The sequence below is a fragment of the Muscardinus avellanarius genome (assembly GCF_963383645.1).
Source record: "Muscardinus avellanarius genome assembly, chromosome: 17".
Classification (NCBI taxonomy): domain Eukaryota; kingdom Metazoa; phylum Chordata; class Mammalia; order Rodentia; family Gliridae; genus Muscardinus; species Muscardinus avellanarius.
In genome coordinates, this window is record NC_137803.1 from 39678781 (window position 1) to 39694369 (window position 15589).

Sequence of the window (15589 nt, forward strand, 5' to 3'; positions counted from 1 at the left end):
ATAGCCTCAGCTACTTAGTGAGGCCCTCCGCAACTTAGTGAGACCCTGTTTCAAAATAAAGAATAAAAAAAAAAATAGGGCAGGGGATATAGCTTGGAGGACAAATGCCCCTGGATTCCACCCCCAGACCCACAGAAAAATATAATAATAATAATAATAGGGCTAGTGCTATAGCTCAGAGGTAGAATGTTTCTGGGTTCAATCCCCAGTACCACACAGGAAAAAAAAAAAAATAATAATAATATTAATAATAATAATAATAAGCTTTAACATGTGTGAGATTTTCCCCCCGTACATTGAAGTTTCCTTATCAGTATGCTTATTAAGATAAAGTCTTCTCCATTTTTTTTCTTTTAAGCTAAAAAAATTTGTATTATATCTGATAATTCCAATTAGCAATCTTATCCAAGAAAGAATTCCAGAATTTTTGTAATTAATTGTCATACCACAATTAGAAGATAATAGAATTTTTAAGAATTGTAGTCATCTCTTTCTGGAGGATCTGGAGGACCTGTGAAGGCAATCCCAAGGTAGGCAGTTGTGACTGGCCACTGCAGTGCTGTGTTATGACCAGGCTGACGGGGCTGGGCTGGTGCTCCCCTGGAGTCTGTTGCTCCTCCTCCCACACATAAGCAGACAAAGGAGAAAGGTCCAAGTGTACAGACCAGATGATCATTGATCAGTTATATGATTCGTTAGCTTTTTTTATGTTTTCCTCATACTAGGGATTGAACTCAGGGGCATTCTACCTCTGAGCTAAGACCTGGCCCTATTTTAATTTTTCCTTTGAAACAGGGTCTCACTAAGTTGCTGAGGCTGTCCTCAAACCTTCCATCCTCCTGTCACAGCCTCCCAAGTACTAGGATTTCAGTTTGTACCACCACGCCAGGCTTCATTCACTTTTTTAAATGGGGAGGGAGTAGCCATTTGTCTTAAATTCTCCTTTAGAGATAGTAAAAGAATTAATATAAACAAGTCTAATTACATAATAGTGAATTCCTCTGAGGCCAGTGAAACCTTAGGTTTGTTTTTTGTTTGTTTGTTTTTACAATACTGGGAATAGAAACCAGGGGCATTCTACCTCTGAGCTACACCCCAAATCCTACTTTTTATTCTTTATTTTGAAAACAGAGTCTCACTAAGTAATTGAGACTGACTGCAAACCTTGATCCTCTTGTTTCAGCCTCCCAATGCTGGGATTACAAGCATGTGTCACCACACCCAGCTGCCTTTAAGCTCTTAATGGCAAAGTTTTTCTTCCAGACTTTTTGTTTGTTTTGTGGTACTGGGGATGGAACCCAAGGACATTCCACCTCCGAGCTACACCTACAACCCCATTTTTTCTTTTTTCTTTTTTCTTTTTTCTTTTTTTTTTTTTTTGTGGTATCAGGGATAGAACCCAGGGGCTTTTCTACCTCCAGGCTATACTCTCAGACCTATTTTATACTTTATTTTGAAACAGGGTCTAGGGTCTCACTGAGTTGCAAAGTGCCTCACTAAGTAGCTGAGACTGTCCGCGAACTGCAATCCTCCTGTCTCAGCCTCCCAAATGCTGGGATTACAAGCGTGAGCCACCACACCTAGCTTCTTCCAGAGTGTTAAATCAGTTTATTGTATATTCTTGAATAAGTGTTTTATATTATAGCAGTTATATTATAGCAGTTATTCTCAAACTTGCAGAAGATCATTACTCTTTCTTCATCCATAGTTGAACTTTCCCTTTTATGTCATACCTGCTTATGCTTCTCTGGGAAATTTAGACCCAATGGAATGTAATCTCAACTTTCTTAGAAAATAAAGGTTGAGTTGAGAAGGTTGTACTTATTCACAGCCAAAATATAGTTATTTCTTATATTATAGTTTGTGTGCCAAGATTAAAAAAAAAAGCATACCAAATAATGTAACCAACATTTTTTATTGATTTTTACCCAGGAGCGGCTTTCACCGAAGGCTTATCCAGTGGCTTAAGTACTTCTGTTGCTGTCTTCTGTCATGAGTTGCCCCATGAATTAGGTAAGAGAAACATATAAACTATATATGTTAAATGTCTTAGTGTCACTGGCTTTTGTTAACAAGTGGTCCAGCAGCTTCCTCATAACTCTCATAGGCCCACTAATGTAGCTGTCTTTCTTTTCTTACTGAGCATAAACTTGTTTCCAGCCTAAATTCTGGCTCCACAAGTACACCAGTTGCCTGTATGGAGTTGCCAAAGAAGTCCCTGGTGCCGCTTCCCCTACCAAGTATTGTTCTATGCCAGCATGCTGGTGACCTCAGTGACCCTCTTCATAGGCACTGAGAATAACACTGTATCATAAGAAGGAGCCATCTTCCATTAACAGAGGGAGGTCTGAAAGAGCCCCTTAAATGGGGCCACAGAAGGGAGGAAGTGATGAGTTGTACTTTGTGTGTTTGCATGTGTCTTTGTGTGTTTACTGGGGATGGAACCCAGGGACATTCTACCTATGAGCTACACCCCCAGCCCTTTTTTTATTCTTTAATTTTTAAACAGAGTCTCACTAAGTTGCAGAGGGCCTCCCTGAGTTGCTGAGACTAGCCGCAAACCTGCATTCCTCTTGTTTCAGCCTCCCAAGCACTGGTATTACAAGCATGTGCCACCATGCCTGGCTGATGAGTTGTGTTCTTTGTCACTGGTAATTGAAAGCTTCCATAGTTTGTGCTCTGGTTTTTCTTCAATAGTTACATACACATTGGTTCATATGCACTTTGTACCATTTATACTTACCTACTTTTTTTTTTTTTTTTTTTTTTTTTTTTTTGCAGTATTGGAGGTGGAACCCAGGGGCATTCTACCTTCAAACTCTACCCCCAACCCTAATTTTTTTTTTTTTAGTTTGAAACAGGGGCTCACTGAGTTGCAAAGGGCCTCACTAAGTAGCTGAGGCTGGCCATGAACCTTGATCCTCCTGTCTCAGCCTCACAAAAGCTGGGATTACAAGTATGCGCCACCAGTTCTTACCTACCTCTTATCTCATGATTCTTCAGAAGGCTTTCCATCCACCTGCTCAATGCATATAAGTCTCAGTATCTCGTTTGTGTTCCCACAGTCTGGATCCTTCATGCCCCATGAAGCCTCTCTGAATGCTTTCCATCTTGATATCTTTTTCCCCTTTTATGACGCTTGCTGATTATTTTGTGTGTTCTTTACCCTCCCCTCTTTGTGGCCAGCTATAAGCTCCTTGCACACAGTACAAGATCACAAAAGTAGACTTGTGGTATTTATTCACTGACAAAGTGTAAGCCCCAAGACAACTTTGAATAAAAGATTTTTTAATTCCTAGAACATTTTGGATTATTTACACTGATTAATACTGCTCTGGACCTGGGATTTGTGGGGGTTTTATTTCCTCTTAAAAAATTGGAGAATTTTTTAAATCTGAGAAGTCTCTTGGGCATGGTCACCTAAAATGACTTTTTAGTTATTCATTGTCTTTGTTTTCTGTACAGGTGACTTTGCAGTTTTACTGAAGGCTGGCATGACTGTTAAGCAAGCTGTGCTCTACAATGCTTTGTCGGCCATGCTGGCTTACCTTGGAATGGCTACGGGAATTTTCATTGGTCATTATGCTGAAAATGTCTCAATGTGGATATTTGCATTGACTGCTGGCTTGTTTATGTATGTCGCTCTGGTGGATATGGTAAGTTCTCAAAACAGATGACATTGACTAAATAAAATAGTTTGTTTAAAGCCGGGCGTGGTGGCGCACGCTTATAATCCCAGCATTCGGGAGGCTGAGACCAGAGGATCACGGTTCGTGGACAGCCTCAGCTACTTAGTGAGGCCATCTGCAATTCAGTGAGACACTGTTTCAAAATAAAGAATAAGAGAAGAGGACTTCCGGGAAGATGGCGACCAAGAAGAGCGGGGCTTAAGAGTCCCCCTAACAACCAATCTCCATTACCACAAAAAGAGCGCCTTTCATAGCCAGAAAACACCATCACCAGAAAAACAAAAAAACCACCAGGCTCCAGAGAGAAAGCGGATTGAGGACAGAGCTCAGGGCCACAGAGGAGACACACGCGCCCGAGGACGCGGCAGCAGCGCCATACTGCCGGCGGCAGCGGCGAACTCAGCGGACGGCTACAGCAAGCCGAGGTGAGCCGATGCGGAACAGCCAGGCGGGATCTTTCGGCGCAGACAGCATTTAAAGCTCCCAGTGGATGAGCTCAGCACATGCTGCAGGGATTCAGAGTGGAAACCAAAACCAGAGAAGAAAAAATACGCCAGCCTCATGGCCGAGGGCGTGGCAGAGGCACCATATTGCCACCGGCGGCGGCAGCAGCAGTGAATTCACCGAGTCCAGTACAGCTACATCTACGTACTCAAGAACAGTGAGTCAAATTGCGGGCCACAGAGGAGAAATCCCAGTATTGTGCCTCCTGGGACTTGACCCAGTGAGGGAGTGGTGGTGGCAGAGATATCACACCATAGGAGAGCGTGCAACCTGGCACCCCCCATAGTTTAAAGCAGCCTCTATCAACTCCCTGGGTCGGAGACTCTGTGATACAACCCAGTAAAGGAGTAGTAGGGTCTGAGATAATACAGACTCGAGATCCAGAGCACCTTAAGTGAAGCCATAGTGACCCAAGGGAAGAACCCAGAGAAGGCACAAACCTCCGAAATCATGGGAAAGAGGAATAACACTGAAGTAATGAATGTGCACAACCCCACAACATCAGAACCTGATAAAACAGAAAATCAGAGATTTCTAGAAGATCAAATCAGGAAAATAACTGTAGAAATAATAGAGGTGCTTCGAAAAGAACTCAGAGAGAGCCAAAAAGAGATAAAGGATGCAATTAATGAAGTAAAGGCCTCAATTCAAAGCACAAACAACCGATTAGACCACATGGAGAACAGAATCTCGCTCTTAGAAGATGAGCAATCCAAAAATGAATGCATAGTTTCTAATCTAGAAAAAGATATCCAACAGCAGGAATCTGACATTGAAGAAATATGGGCCCATCTTAAGAGAGCTAACCTAAGAATAATTGGAATAGAGGAGGGAAAAGAAAGTGATACCAAAGGGATCAACAATCTCTTCAAGGAAGTAATAGCAGAAAATTTTCCAAATATAGAGCAAGAGGTTGATACACAGATCCAGGAAACTTATAGAACTCCCTTTAGACAGGATCCGAGAAGAGGATCCCCACGCCATATAATTGTCAAAATGACCAATGTGGAAGCCAAGCAGAGAATCTTAAAGGCAACAAAAACAAAGGGCCAAGTGACATTCAGAGGCAAACCAATTAGAATCACTCCAGACTTCCCAAACCAAGTCATGAGAGCCAGAAGGGCTTGGAGTAACATATTCCAAACTCTGAAAGAAAACAACTTCCAGCCCAAAATTTCCTATCCAGCAAAACTTTCTATCAAATTAGATGGAAAAATAAGAAGCTTCCATGACAAACAGAAACTGAAGGAATTTATGTCTTCAAAACCAGCGCTAGAGAAAATACTCAAAGAGATTAACTACAAAGAAGAAATAGGTAACACTCACCAGAACCAGAGAAACAAGAGTTTCCATCCAACAGACAACTAAGATTGGTTATCTGTGGAGATTCATTATTTATGTTAGTCTTTTACCTATCTCTAAATTGTATTGTTTGCCTTTATTGTTGTTAATTTTTAGGATTTCTAGTTGGAATATTAATATACCTTCAGATATAGCATTTGGAAATATTTTATCCAATTCTATTAGTAACTTTTAACTCTGTTTACATTGTTTTTGGATATACAATATTTTCTTTTATTTTTTAGGGAGTTTGTATGTTCTTCTGTTGCCTGTGCCATTGAAATCATATCCAAGAAATCACTGCCAATTTCAATGTTGTGAGGGTTTATGACCCAGATTTTCTCCTAAAAGTTTATAGTCTTAAGATTTATATTTAGGTCTTTTATCTAGTTTGAGTTAATACTTGTATGTGGGATTAGGTAAGGGTCCAATTTTATTCTTTTCCATGTAATTATTATTTTTCAACAATACTTAGTTAAAAGATTATTATTCCCACCACCAAATGTTCGTGGAAACCTTGTCAAAAATAACTTGACAATATAGGGAAGAAGTTAGCTCTAGGCTTGTATTTAACTCCAATGGTCTATATATCTGCCTTTAGAACAGTACTACACTGTTTCAATTATTGTAGCTTTATATGGTTTGAAATCAGAAAATATACATCTTCTAGCTTTGTTTTTGCTTCGAGATTGTTTTGGGTATCTAGAGTCCATATTCCATATCAGGATAGATTTTTTTCTGAAAAATAAATATATGATAGTTTCACCTAAAAAAAAGAAAAAAATATTCTCTGGTAAGAAAGAAAGCAAAAATAAATATTGAAATGTTATCTTTAAGTCATCAAAAGCTTGGTATCAGACAAATGAAACTGTTATGTGAGATTATCATTTTTAATTTTGGATCAATTGCTATAATACTAGATGTCAACTACTAAGCCAAGCATAGGAGGGGGGGATAGGGAGAGAACGGGGTGGGGATCGGGTGGGGGCTGACTGGGCATTGTGTGCATGTATGTCTACAAAAGTATGTATCCTACTATGATGTATGAATACAGTGCACCAATAAAAATAAATATGAAAAAAAAAGAAAATAAAATACATGTGTGCAAAAAAAAAAAATAAATAAAAAATAAAGAATAAAAAATAGGACAGGAGGTGTAGCTCAGAGGTTGAATGCCCCTGGGTTCCATCCCCAGACCCACCCACCCCCAAAAAAAAGTGATTCTAAGTTCAAAACCGTGGCAAATAAGAATACAAGTTCCTTAGAGTTTTTGTGGGGTTTTTTTGTATTTTTAATCACATACACTTTATCCTTCCTAATGTGTATCAAGATACACATAATTACCTACCCTCGTCAGGATACACAGTTACCTACCCCATTTTCTTTTTAGAGTAAAATCTTGGTAAATAGGCACTGAATTGTTAAGGTTTATAGGAGACTCAGCACAGTTGTAGTTGGTATGCTGTGTGTGCTTCACAATGCTTGATGTCTCCTTACTGTCACAGAAGTGTAAGGTTTCCATTCTCTGAACTGGAGGGGAGTCACATGTTATATTTAGTTCAGATATGCAGGCAGTACTAAACTAAAGCAGGAAAATCAATATAGCTTTCTGTTTTACTGCAACAAAGTGGAACAATGCAAATTTATACTTGCTTGGAACACTGTAATCAATGTTAATTAAATTGCTAGGAAATTTGCATAACATTAACTAGAGTCAATATTGTATATTGTCGTGCTTTAAGGAATTGACTCATAGTATATACAGCTACAAATAAAGCTAATACAATCTCCTACAGATTCTTCTGAAAATTAATCTAGAGTTCTAAAAACCTAAATTTTTTGTGTTGTTTTGTTTTCAGGTACCTGAGATGCTGCACAATGATGCAAGTGACCATGGATGTAGCCGTTGGGGATATTTCTTTTTACAGAATGCTGGAATACTTTTGGGTTTTGGAATTATGTTACTTATTTCCATATTTGAACATAAAATTGTGTTTCGTATAAATTTCTGAAATGCTAGAGTAGTTTTATAAAACACTGCTACCTGTAGTGTAAGTAGGTCATAGATTAATTTGTATGCTGTAATAGACATCATTTAAAGTTAGTGGTTTTTGTGATTTTTGTATTGAATATTGCCATTTGTTACGCTTATGAGGTCAGTTAATGTTGTTAACGTAAATGTATGTTTTAATAGTTAAGTTATTCTGTTTTGGAAATATAAGCTATGTGTGCAATTCATTAATTTTCCAGTATAAATGAGACTTGGCATGAAATGTTCTGTATATTTCAGGAAAAATGTCTTTAATGCATTTTGTGGAACTAATTTAACATAGTAATTTCCATACTGAGTTTTAGGGCTCTGAAGAACTGATGGTGTTAAGGAGTAAGAAGGTACACAGAGCCTAAGACACCAGTAAATTTTGTACTGAATTTAAGAAATAAGTAGGAAAAGAGAAGAATCTGAGAATTGAAGAAGTATAGATTTCTTTTTTATTTTATTTTCTTTCTTTTTTTTTTTTTTTTTTTTTTTTTTTTTTTTTTTGCGGTACTGAAGATTGAACCCAGGGGCATATTAACTCTGAACTACATCCCTAGCCCGATTTTATTCTTTATTTTGAAACAGGGTCTAAGTTGCAGAGGGCCTCACTAAGTAGCTGAGGCTGGCCATGAACCCAAATCCTCCTATCTCAGCCTCCCAAGTACTGGAATTACAAGCGTGTGCCACCAAGCCCGGCTGTAGATTTCTTGTAAAAGTTACAAAATAGGTTGTAATGTGGAGGGGAATTTTTAGAAATAAGTTAAGAAAGGATAATTACTATAGAATTCATTCATAAAGATCTTTGTCTCAAACTTTAATGTTCCTGTAAAAACAGCACTTTTCATGTATTAATTAGTTGTGCATTTGTTTGTAGAGAAGTCTAAATATATTTAATGAATTCAGTCAATATATCACCTAACCAAGAAATTGGAATTTTTAAAATATTTGTGTGGAGATAGGCCAGATAAGTACAGTGGGTAACTTTATCACCAAGTTATGTATTATAAAAAGTTATAGTAATAATTGGGTGTCCTGGTTACCCAAGTGTCAAAAGTATAAAAATTGATCTCTATGAAGACATTAACTCCTGGAATGAGTATGATTTCACTTCTGGATTCAGAAAGGAGTTTGGTGTCTTTCAGTGATTGGTTGTCATTGTCCTGTTGTGTATGGTACTGTGACATACTGGGGCCATCTGTGGCATTATCTAGATGTTTTTCCTACAAAATAAATTCATTTCAGCTCAGTGTCAGATATCACATTTTTTTTACCATCTTAACCATTTTTACATGTATAGTTCAGTAGTTTTTTTCTTGTGAAACAGACTTCTAGAACTTTTTCATCTTGTAAAATTGAAATTCTATATCCACTAAACATTAACTGCCTATCGTTACTGTAGGCCCCTATAGTAACAGAACAATAACCACTGTTCTGCTGTTTATAAAATTGAGATGTCTGGGTTTATTTATTTATTTATTTATTTATTTATTTATTTATTTATTGTAGTACTGGGGATGGAACCCAGGGGTATTCTACCTCTGACTATACCCAAGCCCAATTTTTTATTCTTTATTTTGAAATAGGGTCTCACTAAGTTGTAGAGGGCCTCACCAAGTAGCGGAGGCTGGCCATGAACCATGATCCTTCTGTCTCGGCCTCCAAGTACAGAAATTACAAGTGTGCACCACCAAGCATGGCTCTGGGTTTTAAAATTATAATCCAGGGAGGTGGGTGTGGTGGTGCTCACTTGTAATCCCAGCATTTGGGAGTCTGAGACAGAAGGATCACGGTTCACAACAGCCTCAGCTACTCAGTGAGACCCTGTTTCAAAATAAAGAATAAAAAATAGGGCTGGGGGATATAGCTCAGAGGTAGAGTGCCCCTGGGTTCCATCCCCAGTACAGAAAAAAAAGAAATTCAGGTTATAGTATACCAGTTGACCTTCTTATATGTTATTTTGGATGTGGCCATATTCTGTTTCTAAATTCTGTCACAAAAAACATTTCAGAGAAAACTGGTCCACTATTTCTAACTTTTTTTTTTTTTTTCAGTACTAGGGATGGAACCCAGGGGCATTCCTCCAAGCTACACCCCTAGCACAATTTTTTTATTCTTTGTTTTGAAACAGGGTCTCACTAATTGCAGAGGGCCTTACAAGTTGCTGAGGCTGGCTGTGTACCTGGAATCCCCTATCTCAGCCTCCCAAGTATTGGGATTACAAGCATGTGCCACTACACCTGGCTTATTGCTAACTTTTAAACAACTGGTATGACACTGGGCGTGGTGGCACATGCTTGTAACTCCAGCATTTGGGAGGCTGAGACAAGAGGATCACAGGTTTGTGGTCAGCTTCAGCTACTTAGTGAGGCCCTTTGCAACTCACTGAGACCTTGTTTCCAAATAAAGGATAAAAAATAGGGTTGGGAGTATAGCTCAGAGGTAGAATGTCCCTAGGTTCCATCCCCAGTATTAAAAAAAAAACAAAAAAAAGCCTGGCACATAAAGATGGACCAACTGACAAATACATGGTTCTCACTCTAGGTGGAAACCATTGGTGGGTATGTAGAAGAGTTAAGAATTTAATTTCTGCCGGTCATGGTGGCACACGCTTATAATCGCCACACTTGGGAGGCAGAGACAGGAGAATCACACAGATTTGAAGCCAGTCTCGCTGGTTTAAGAGACCCTGTTTCCAAATAAAAATATAAAAATAGGTCTGGGAGTGTAGCCTGGAGGCAGAAGGGCTTCCAGGAACCCCAGTACCACCAAAAAAAAAAAAAAAAAAAAAAAAAAATTTCTGGCTGAATGTGGTGATATACCCTTGTAATCCCAGTAGTTGGGAGGCGGAGACAGGAGAATCGCAGGTTCACAGCCAGCCTCAGCAACTTAGCGCGGACTTGTTTTAAAATAGGGCTGGGGATATAGCTGAGAGGTGGAATGCCCCTGGATTCAATCCCCATTATCACACACACACACAAAGTTAATTCCTATGGCTATGTATAGGGGAAAAAAAAAACAGCTAGAGTTGTAGCTCAAAGGTAAAATACCCCTGGATTCAATCACTAGTACCAAAAAAGAAAAAGAAATGAACTGGGTGTGGTAATGCACACCTGTAATCCCAGTGCTTATGAGGCTGAAACAGGATCACAAGTCCAGCACACAGAAACTTAGCAAGCCCCGTTTCAAAATAAAAAATAAGCTGGGTGTGGTGGCGCATGCTTGTAATCCCAGTACTAGGGAGGCTAAGACAGGAGGATTGTAGGTTCGCGGCCAGCCTCAGCTACTTAGGCCCTTCCCAACTTAGACCCTTGCTTCAAAATAAAGAATTAAAAGAAATATGGCAGAGGATGTAGCTCGGAGGTAGAATGCCCCTGGGTTTAATCCACAGTACCACAATACATAAAGTAAATAACTAAGGGCTGGGGTATTGCTCAGAAGTAGAGCTCCCCTAGGTTCATTCCCCAGCACCACACACACATACACATAATAAATACACGTTTGTGTGTGTGTATATGTATACATACATAATATATCTTATTTTGTTACTGGGATTCAACCCAGGGACATTCTACCTCCAAGCAACACCCCCAGCCCTTTTTATTTTGAAATGGTCTCACTTAAGTTCCTGAGGGTCTCAGTTGTTGAGGCTGGCCTTGAACCTGCAATCCTGTTTCAGCTTCCCAAGTTCTGAGATTAGAAGAGTAACATCACCCCAGCTATGTGTATCAGATGAAAGAACAAAGACAGTAGATTCAAGCAATCATAAAAGTAGCCTATATATTTTAAGTTTCTCCAGTATAATTTATTATCACATTTTAGTTTTTATTTAAGTGTCTTGGGTACATTATACTCAAAATAATAGAACTCTAGAGAGACTGTTAACTAAACAGGAACAGTCGCACTTTGCACTCAGTTATTACTCATAACTGACTTTGAGATGTGGCTGAAGGGACTGGAGTGTAGCTCAGTGGCAGAGCACATGCTTAGCACATGTGAGGCTCTGGATTCAATCCCCAGGACAAAAATAGAGGGGAAAATGCTAAATCCTGCATTTACCTTTGGCATCAGGCTGAGTGTGACTCCATGAATACAGTGGATGAAGTCAGTGCCGAAGAATTCACAAAGAATAGAGTAAGTGCAATATCCACATACCAGAGCAAATAGCAAGGCTTCTCCTGAGTCCAGGCTTAAAAGTAGCCTATATATTGTCAAGGAATATGATTTTAGTTTTCTATTTAATCTTTTTTCAATTGAATCAGTTTCTGCACATTTTTTCTATTTGGGGTGTGTGTGTGTGTGTTTGTGTGTGTGTGTGTGTGTGTGTGTGTGTGTGTGTGTGTGTGTGTGTGTGTGTATTACTGGGAATTGATGCCAGGGGCATTCTACCTCTGAGCTATATTCCCAGTTCTTTCTTTCCTTCTTTTTCTCTCTTTCTTCATTCATATATATATAAAATTTTTTTTAACAAGGTCTTACTAGGTTGCTGAGATAATCCTGCCCCAGTCTCCCAAGTTCTGGGATTACAAGCATGTGCCACTACACCCTGCCATTTTATAATTTAAGTGGAAGATTAAAATATTGGTTTGAAACCATCCTGTCTAATATAAACTTTAAGCTGGGCATGGTGGCTCTCACTTGTAATCCCAGCATTCAGGAGGCTGAGATCGGAGAATCGCGGTTCGCGGACAGCCTCAGGAACTTAGGCCCTCTGCAACTTAGTGAGACCCTGTTTCAAAAATAAAAAATAGGGCTGGGGGTATAGCTCAGAGGTAGAATGCCCCTAGGTTCTATCCCCAGTACTGCAAATAATAATAATAATAATAATAATAATAATAATAATAATAATAATATAAACTTTAATACTATAAACTTCCCCCAAACACTGCTTTAACTGCATTGCAAATATTTTGGTATGTTGCATTTTCATTTTTGTTTAGTTCAAAATAAAGAAGGGAATACCATATTTACATATATTTGGCAACTTAGATCAAATGGACCAACTCCCCAAAACCACATGCTACCAAAATTTGCCCTAGCTGGGTGTGGTGGCACATGCTTGTAATCTCAGTACTTGGGAGGCTCAGACTGGAGGATCACAGGTTCAAGGCTAGCCTCAACACGTAGGCTTTTATCAAGTTAGCGAGACTCTGTTTCCAAATTTAAAGAAAGGGCTGGGGGTATAGCCCAGAAGCTGAATGCCCCTGGGTTTAATCCCCAGTACCAACAATAACAACAACAACAAATGAATAAGCAACATAAATAGTACTTAACTATTAAACAAGTTATAGTTAATATCTGAAAAATAAATTCCAGGCTGACATTTCACTGATAAGGTCTACTAAACATGTAAAGAAGAATTAATTCCACCAAGCATAGTGACACATGCCTGTAATACCAGTACTAGGGAAGCCGAGAGGATTGAAGGTTTGAGGCTGGTACATAGAACTGTGTAAGTTTAGATCCTATTACAAAATAAAAAAGGGAATATCAATTGTATATGGTCTCCTTTATTTTTTTTTTAATTTTATTTTATTGGTGCACTGTATTCATACATCATAGTGGGATACAAACTTTTGTAGACATACATGCACACATCGCCCAGTCAGCCCCCACCCGATCCCCACCCCATTCTCTCCCCATCCCTCCCTCCCATGCTTGGCTTAGTGGTTGACATCTAGTATTATACCAATTTATCCAAAATTAAAAATGATAATCTCACATAACAGTTTCATTTGTCTGATACCAAGCTTTTGATGACTTAAAGATAACATTTCAATATTTCTTTTTGCTTTCTTTCTTACCAGAGAATATTTTTGTTCTTTTTTTTAGGTGAAACTATCATATATTTATTTTTCAGAAAAAAATCTATCCTGATATGGAATATGGACTCTAGATACCCAAAACAATCTCGAAGCAAAAACAAAGCTAGAAGATGTATATTTTCTGATTTCAAACCATATAAAGCTACAATAATTGAAACAGTGTAGTACTGTTCTAAAGGCAGATATATAGACCATTGGAGTTAAATACAAGCCTAGAGCTAACTTCTTCCCTATATTGTCAAGTTATTTTTGACAAGGTTTCCACGAAGATTTGGTGGTGGAAATAATAATCTTTTAACTAAATATTGTTGAAAAATAATAATTACATGGAAAAGAATAAAATTGGACCCTTACCTAATCACACACATAAAAGACCTAAATATAAATCTTAAGACTATAAACTTTTAGGAGAAAATCTGGGTCATAAACCCTCACAACATTGAAATTGGCAGTGATTTCTTGGATATGATTTCAATGGCACAGGCAACAGAAGAATATACAAACTCCCTAAAAAATAAAAGAAAATATTGTATATCCAAAGACAATGTAAACAGAGTTAAAAGTTACTAATAGAATTGGATAAAATATTTCCAAATGCTATATCTGAAGGTATATTAATATTCCAACTAGAAATCCTAAAAATTAACAACAATAAAGGCAAACAATACCATTTAGAGATAGGTAAAAGACTAACATAAATAATGAATCTCCACAGATAACCAATCTTAGTTGTCTGTTGGATGGAAACTCTTGTTTCTCTGGTTCTGGTGAGTGTTACCTATTTCTTCTTTGTAGTTAATCTCTTTGAGTATTTTCTCTAGCGCTGGTTTTGAAGACATAAATTCCTTCAGTTTCTGTTTGTCATGGAAGCTTCTTATTTCTCTATCTAATTTGATAGAAAGTTTTGCTGGATAGGAAATTTTTGGCTGGAAGTTGTTTTCTTTCAGAGTTTGGAATATGTTCCTCCAAGCCCTTCTGGCTCTCATGACTTGGTTTGGGAAGTCTGGAGTGATTCTAATTGGTTTGCCTCTGAATGTCACTTGGCCCTTTGTTTTTGTTGCCTTTAAGATTCTCTGCTTGGCTTCCACATTGGTCATTTTGACAATTATATGGCGTGGGGATCCTCTTCTCGGATCCTGTCTAAAGGGAGTTCTACAAGTTTCCTGGATCTGTGTATCAACCTCTTGCTCTATATTTGGAAAATTTTCTGCTATTACTTCCTTGAAGAGATTGTTGATCCCTTTGGTTTCACCTTCTTTTCCCTCCTCTATTCCAATTATTCTTAGGTTAGCTCTCTTAAGATGGGCCCATATTTCTTCAATGTCAGATTCCTGCTGTTGGATATTTTTTTCTAGATTAGAAACTATGCATTCATTTTTGGATTGCTCATCTTCTAAGAGCGAGATTCTGTTCTCCATGTGGTCTAATCGGTTGTTTGTGCTTTGAATTGAGGCCTTTACTTCATTAATTGCATCCTTTATCTCTTTTTGGCTCTCTCTGAGTTCTTTTCGAAGCACCTCTATTATTTCTACAGTTATTTTCCTGATTTGATCTTCTAGAAATCTCTGATTTTCTGTTTTATCAGGTTCTGATGTTGTGGGGTTGTGCACATTCATTACTTCAGTGTTATTCCTCTTTCCCATGATTTCGGAGGTTTGTGCCTTCTCTGGGTTCTTCCCTTGGGTCACTATGGCTTCACTTAATGTGCTCTGGATCTCGAGTCTGTATTATCTCAGACCCTACTACTCCTTTACTGGGTTGTATCACAGAGTCTCCGACCCAGGGAGTCGATAGAGGCTGCTTTAAACTATGGGGGGTGCCAGGTTGCACGTTCTCCTATGGTGTGATATCTCTGCCACCACCACTCCCTCACTGGGTCAAGTCCCAGGAGGCACAATACTGGGATTTCTCCTCTGTGGCCCGCAATTTGACTCACTGTTCTTGAGTACGTAGATGTAGCTGTACTGGACTTGGTGAATTCACTGCTGCTGCCGCCGCCGGTGGCAATATGGCGCCTCTGCCACGCCCTCGGCCATGAGGCTGGCGTATTTTTTCTTCTCTGGTTTTGATTTCCACTCTGAATCCCTGCAGCGTGTGCTGAGGTCAGCCACTGGGAGCTTTAAATGCTGTCTGCGCCGAAAGATCCCGCCTGGCTGTTCCGCATCGGCTCACCTCGGCTTGCTGTAGCCGTCCGC

At 38.8% G+C, this 15589-nt stretch overlaps 1 protein-coding gene across 1 annotated transcript in view; it reads left to right on the top strand.

The window, feature by feature from the left end:
- Positions 1 to 7546, top strand: part of SLC39A6 (solute carrier family 39 member 6) — a gene marked incomplete at both ends in the record, with an annotated part of 26170 nt that extends 18624 nt beyond the window's left edge. The window contains 3 exons of the mRNA XM_080714307.1: positions 1933 to 2013; positions 3466 to 3656; positions 7394 to 7546. Of these exons, the coding sequence (XP_080570433.1) occupies positions 1933 to 2013; positions 3466 to 3656; positions 7394 to 7546 (425 nt within the window). The remainder of the gene's footprint in view (positions 1 to 1932; positions 2014 to 3465; positions 3657 to 7393) is intronic.
- Between the last annotated feature and the right edge of the window lie 8043 nt (positions 7547 to 15589).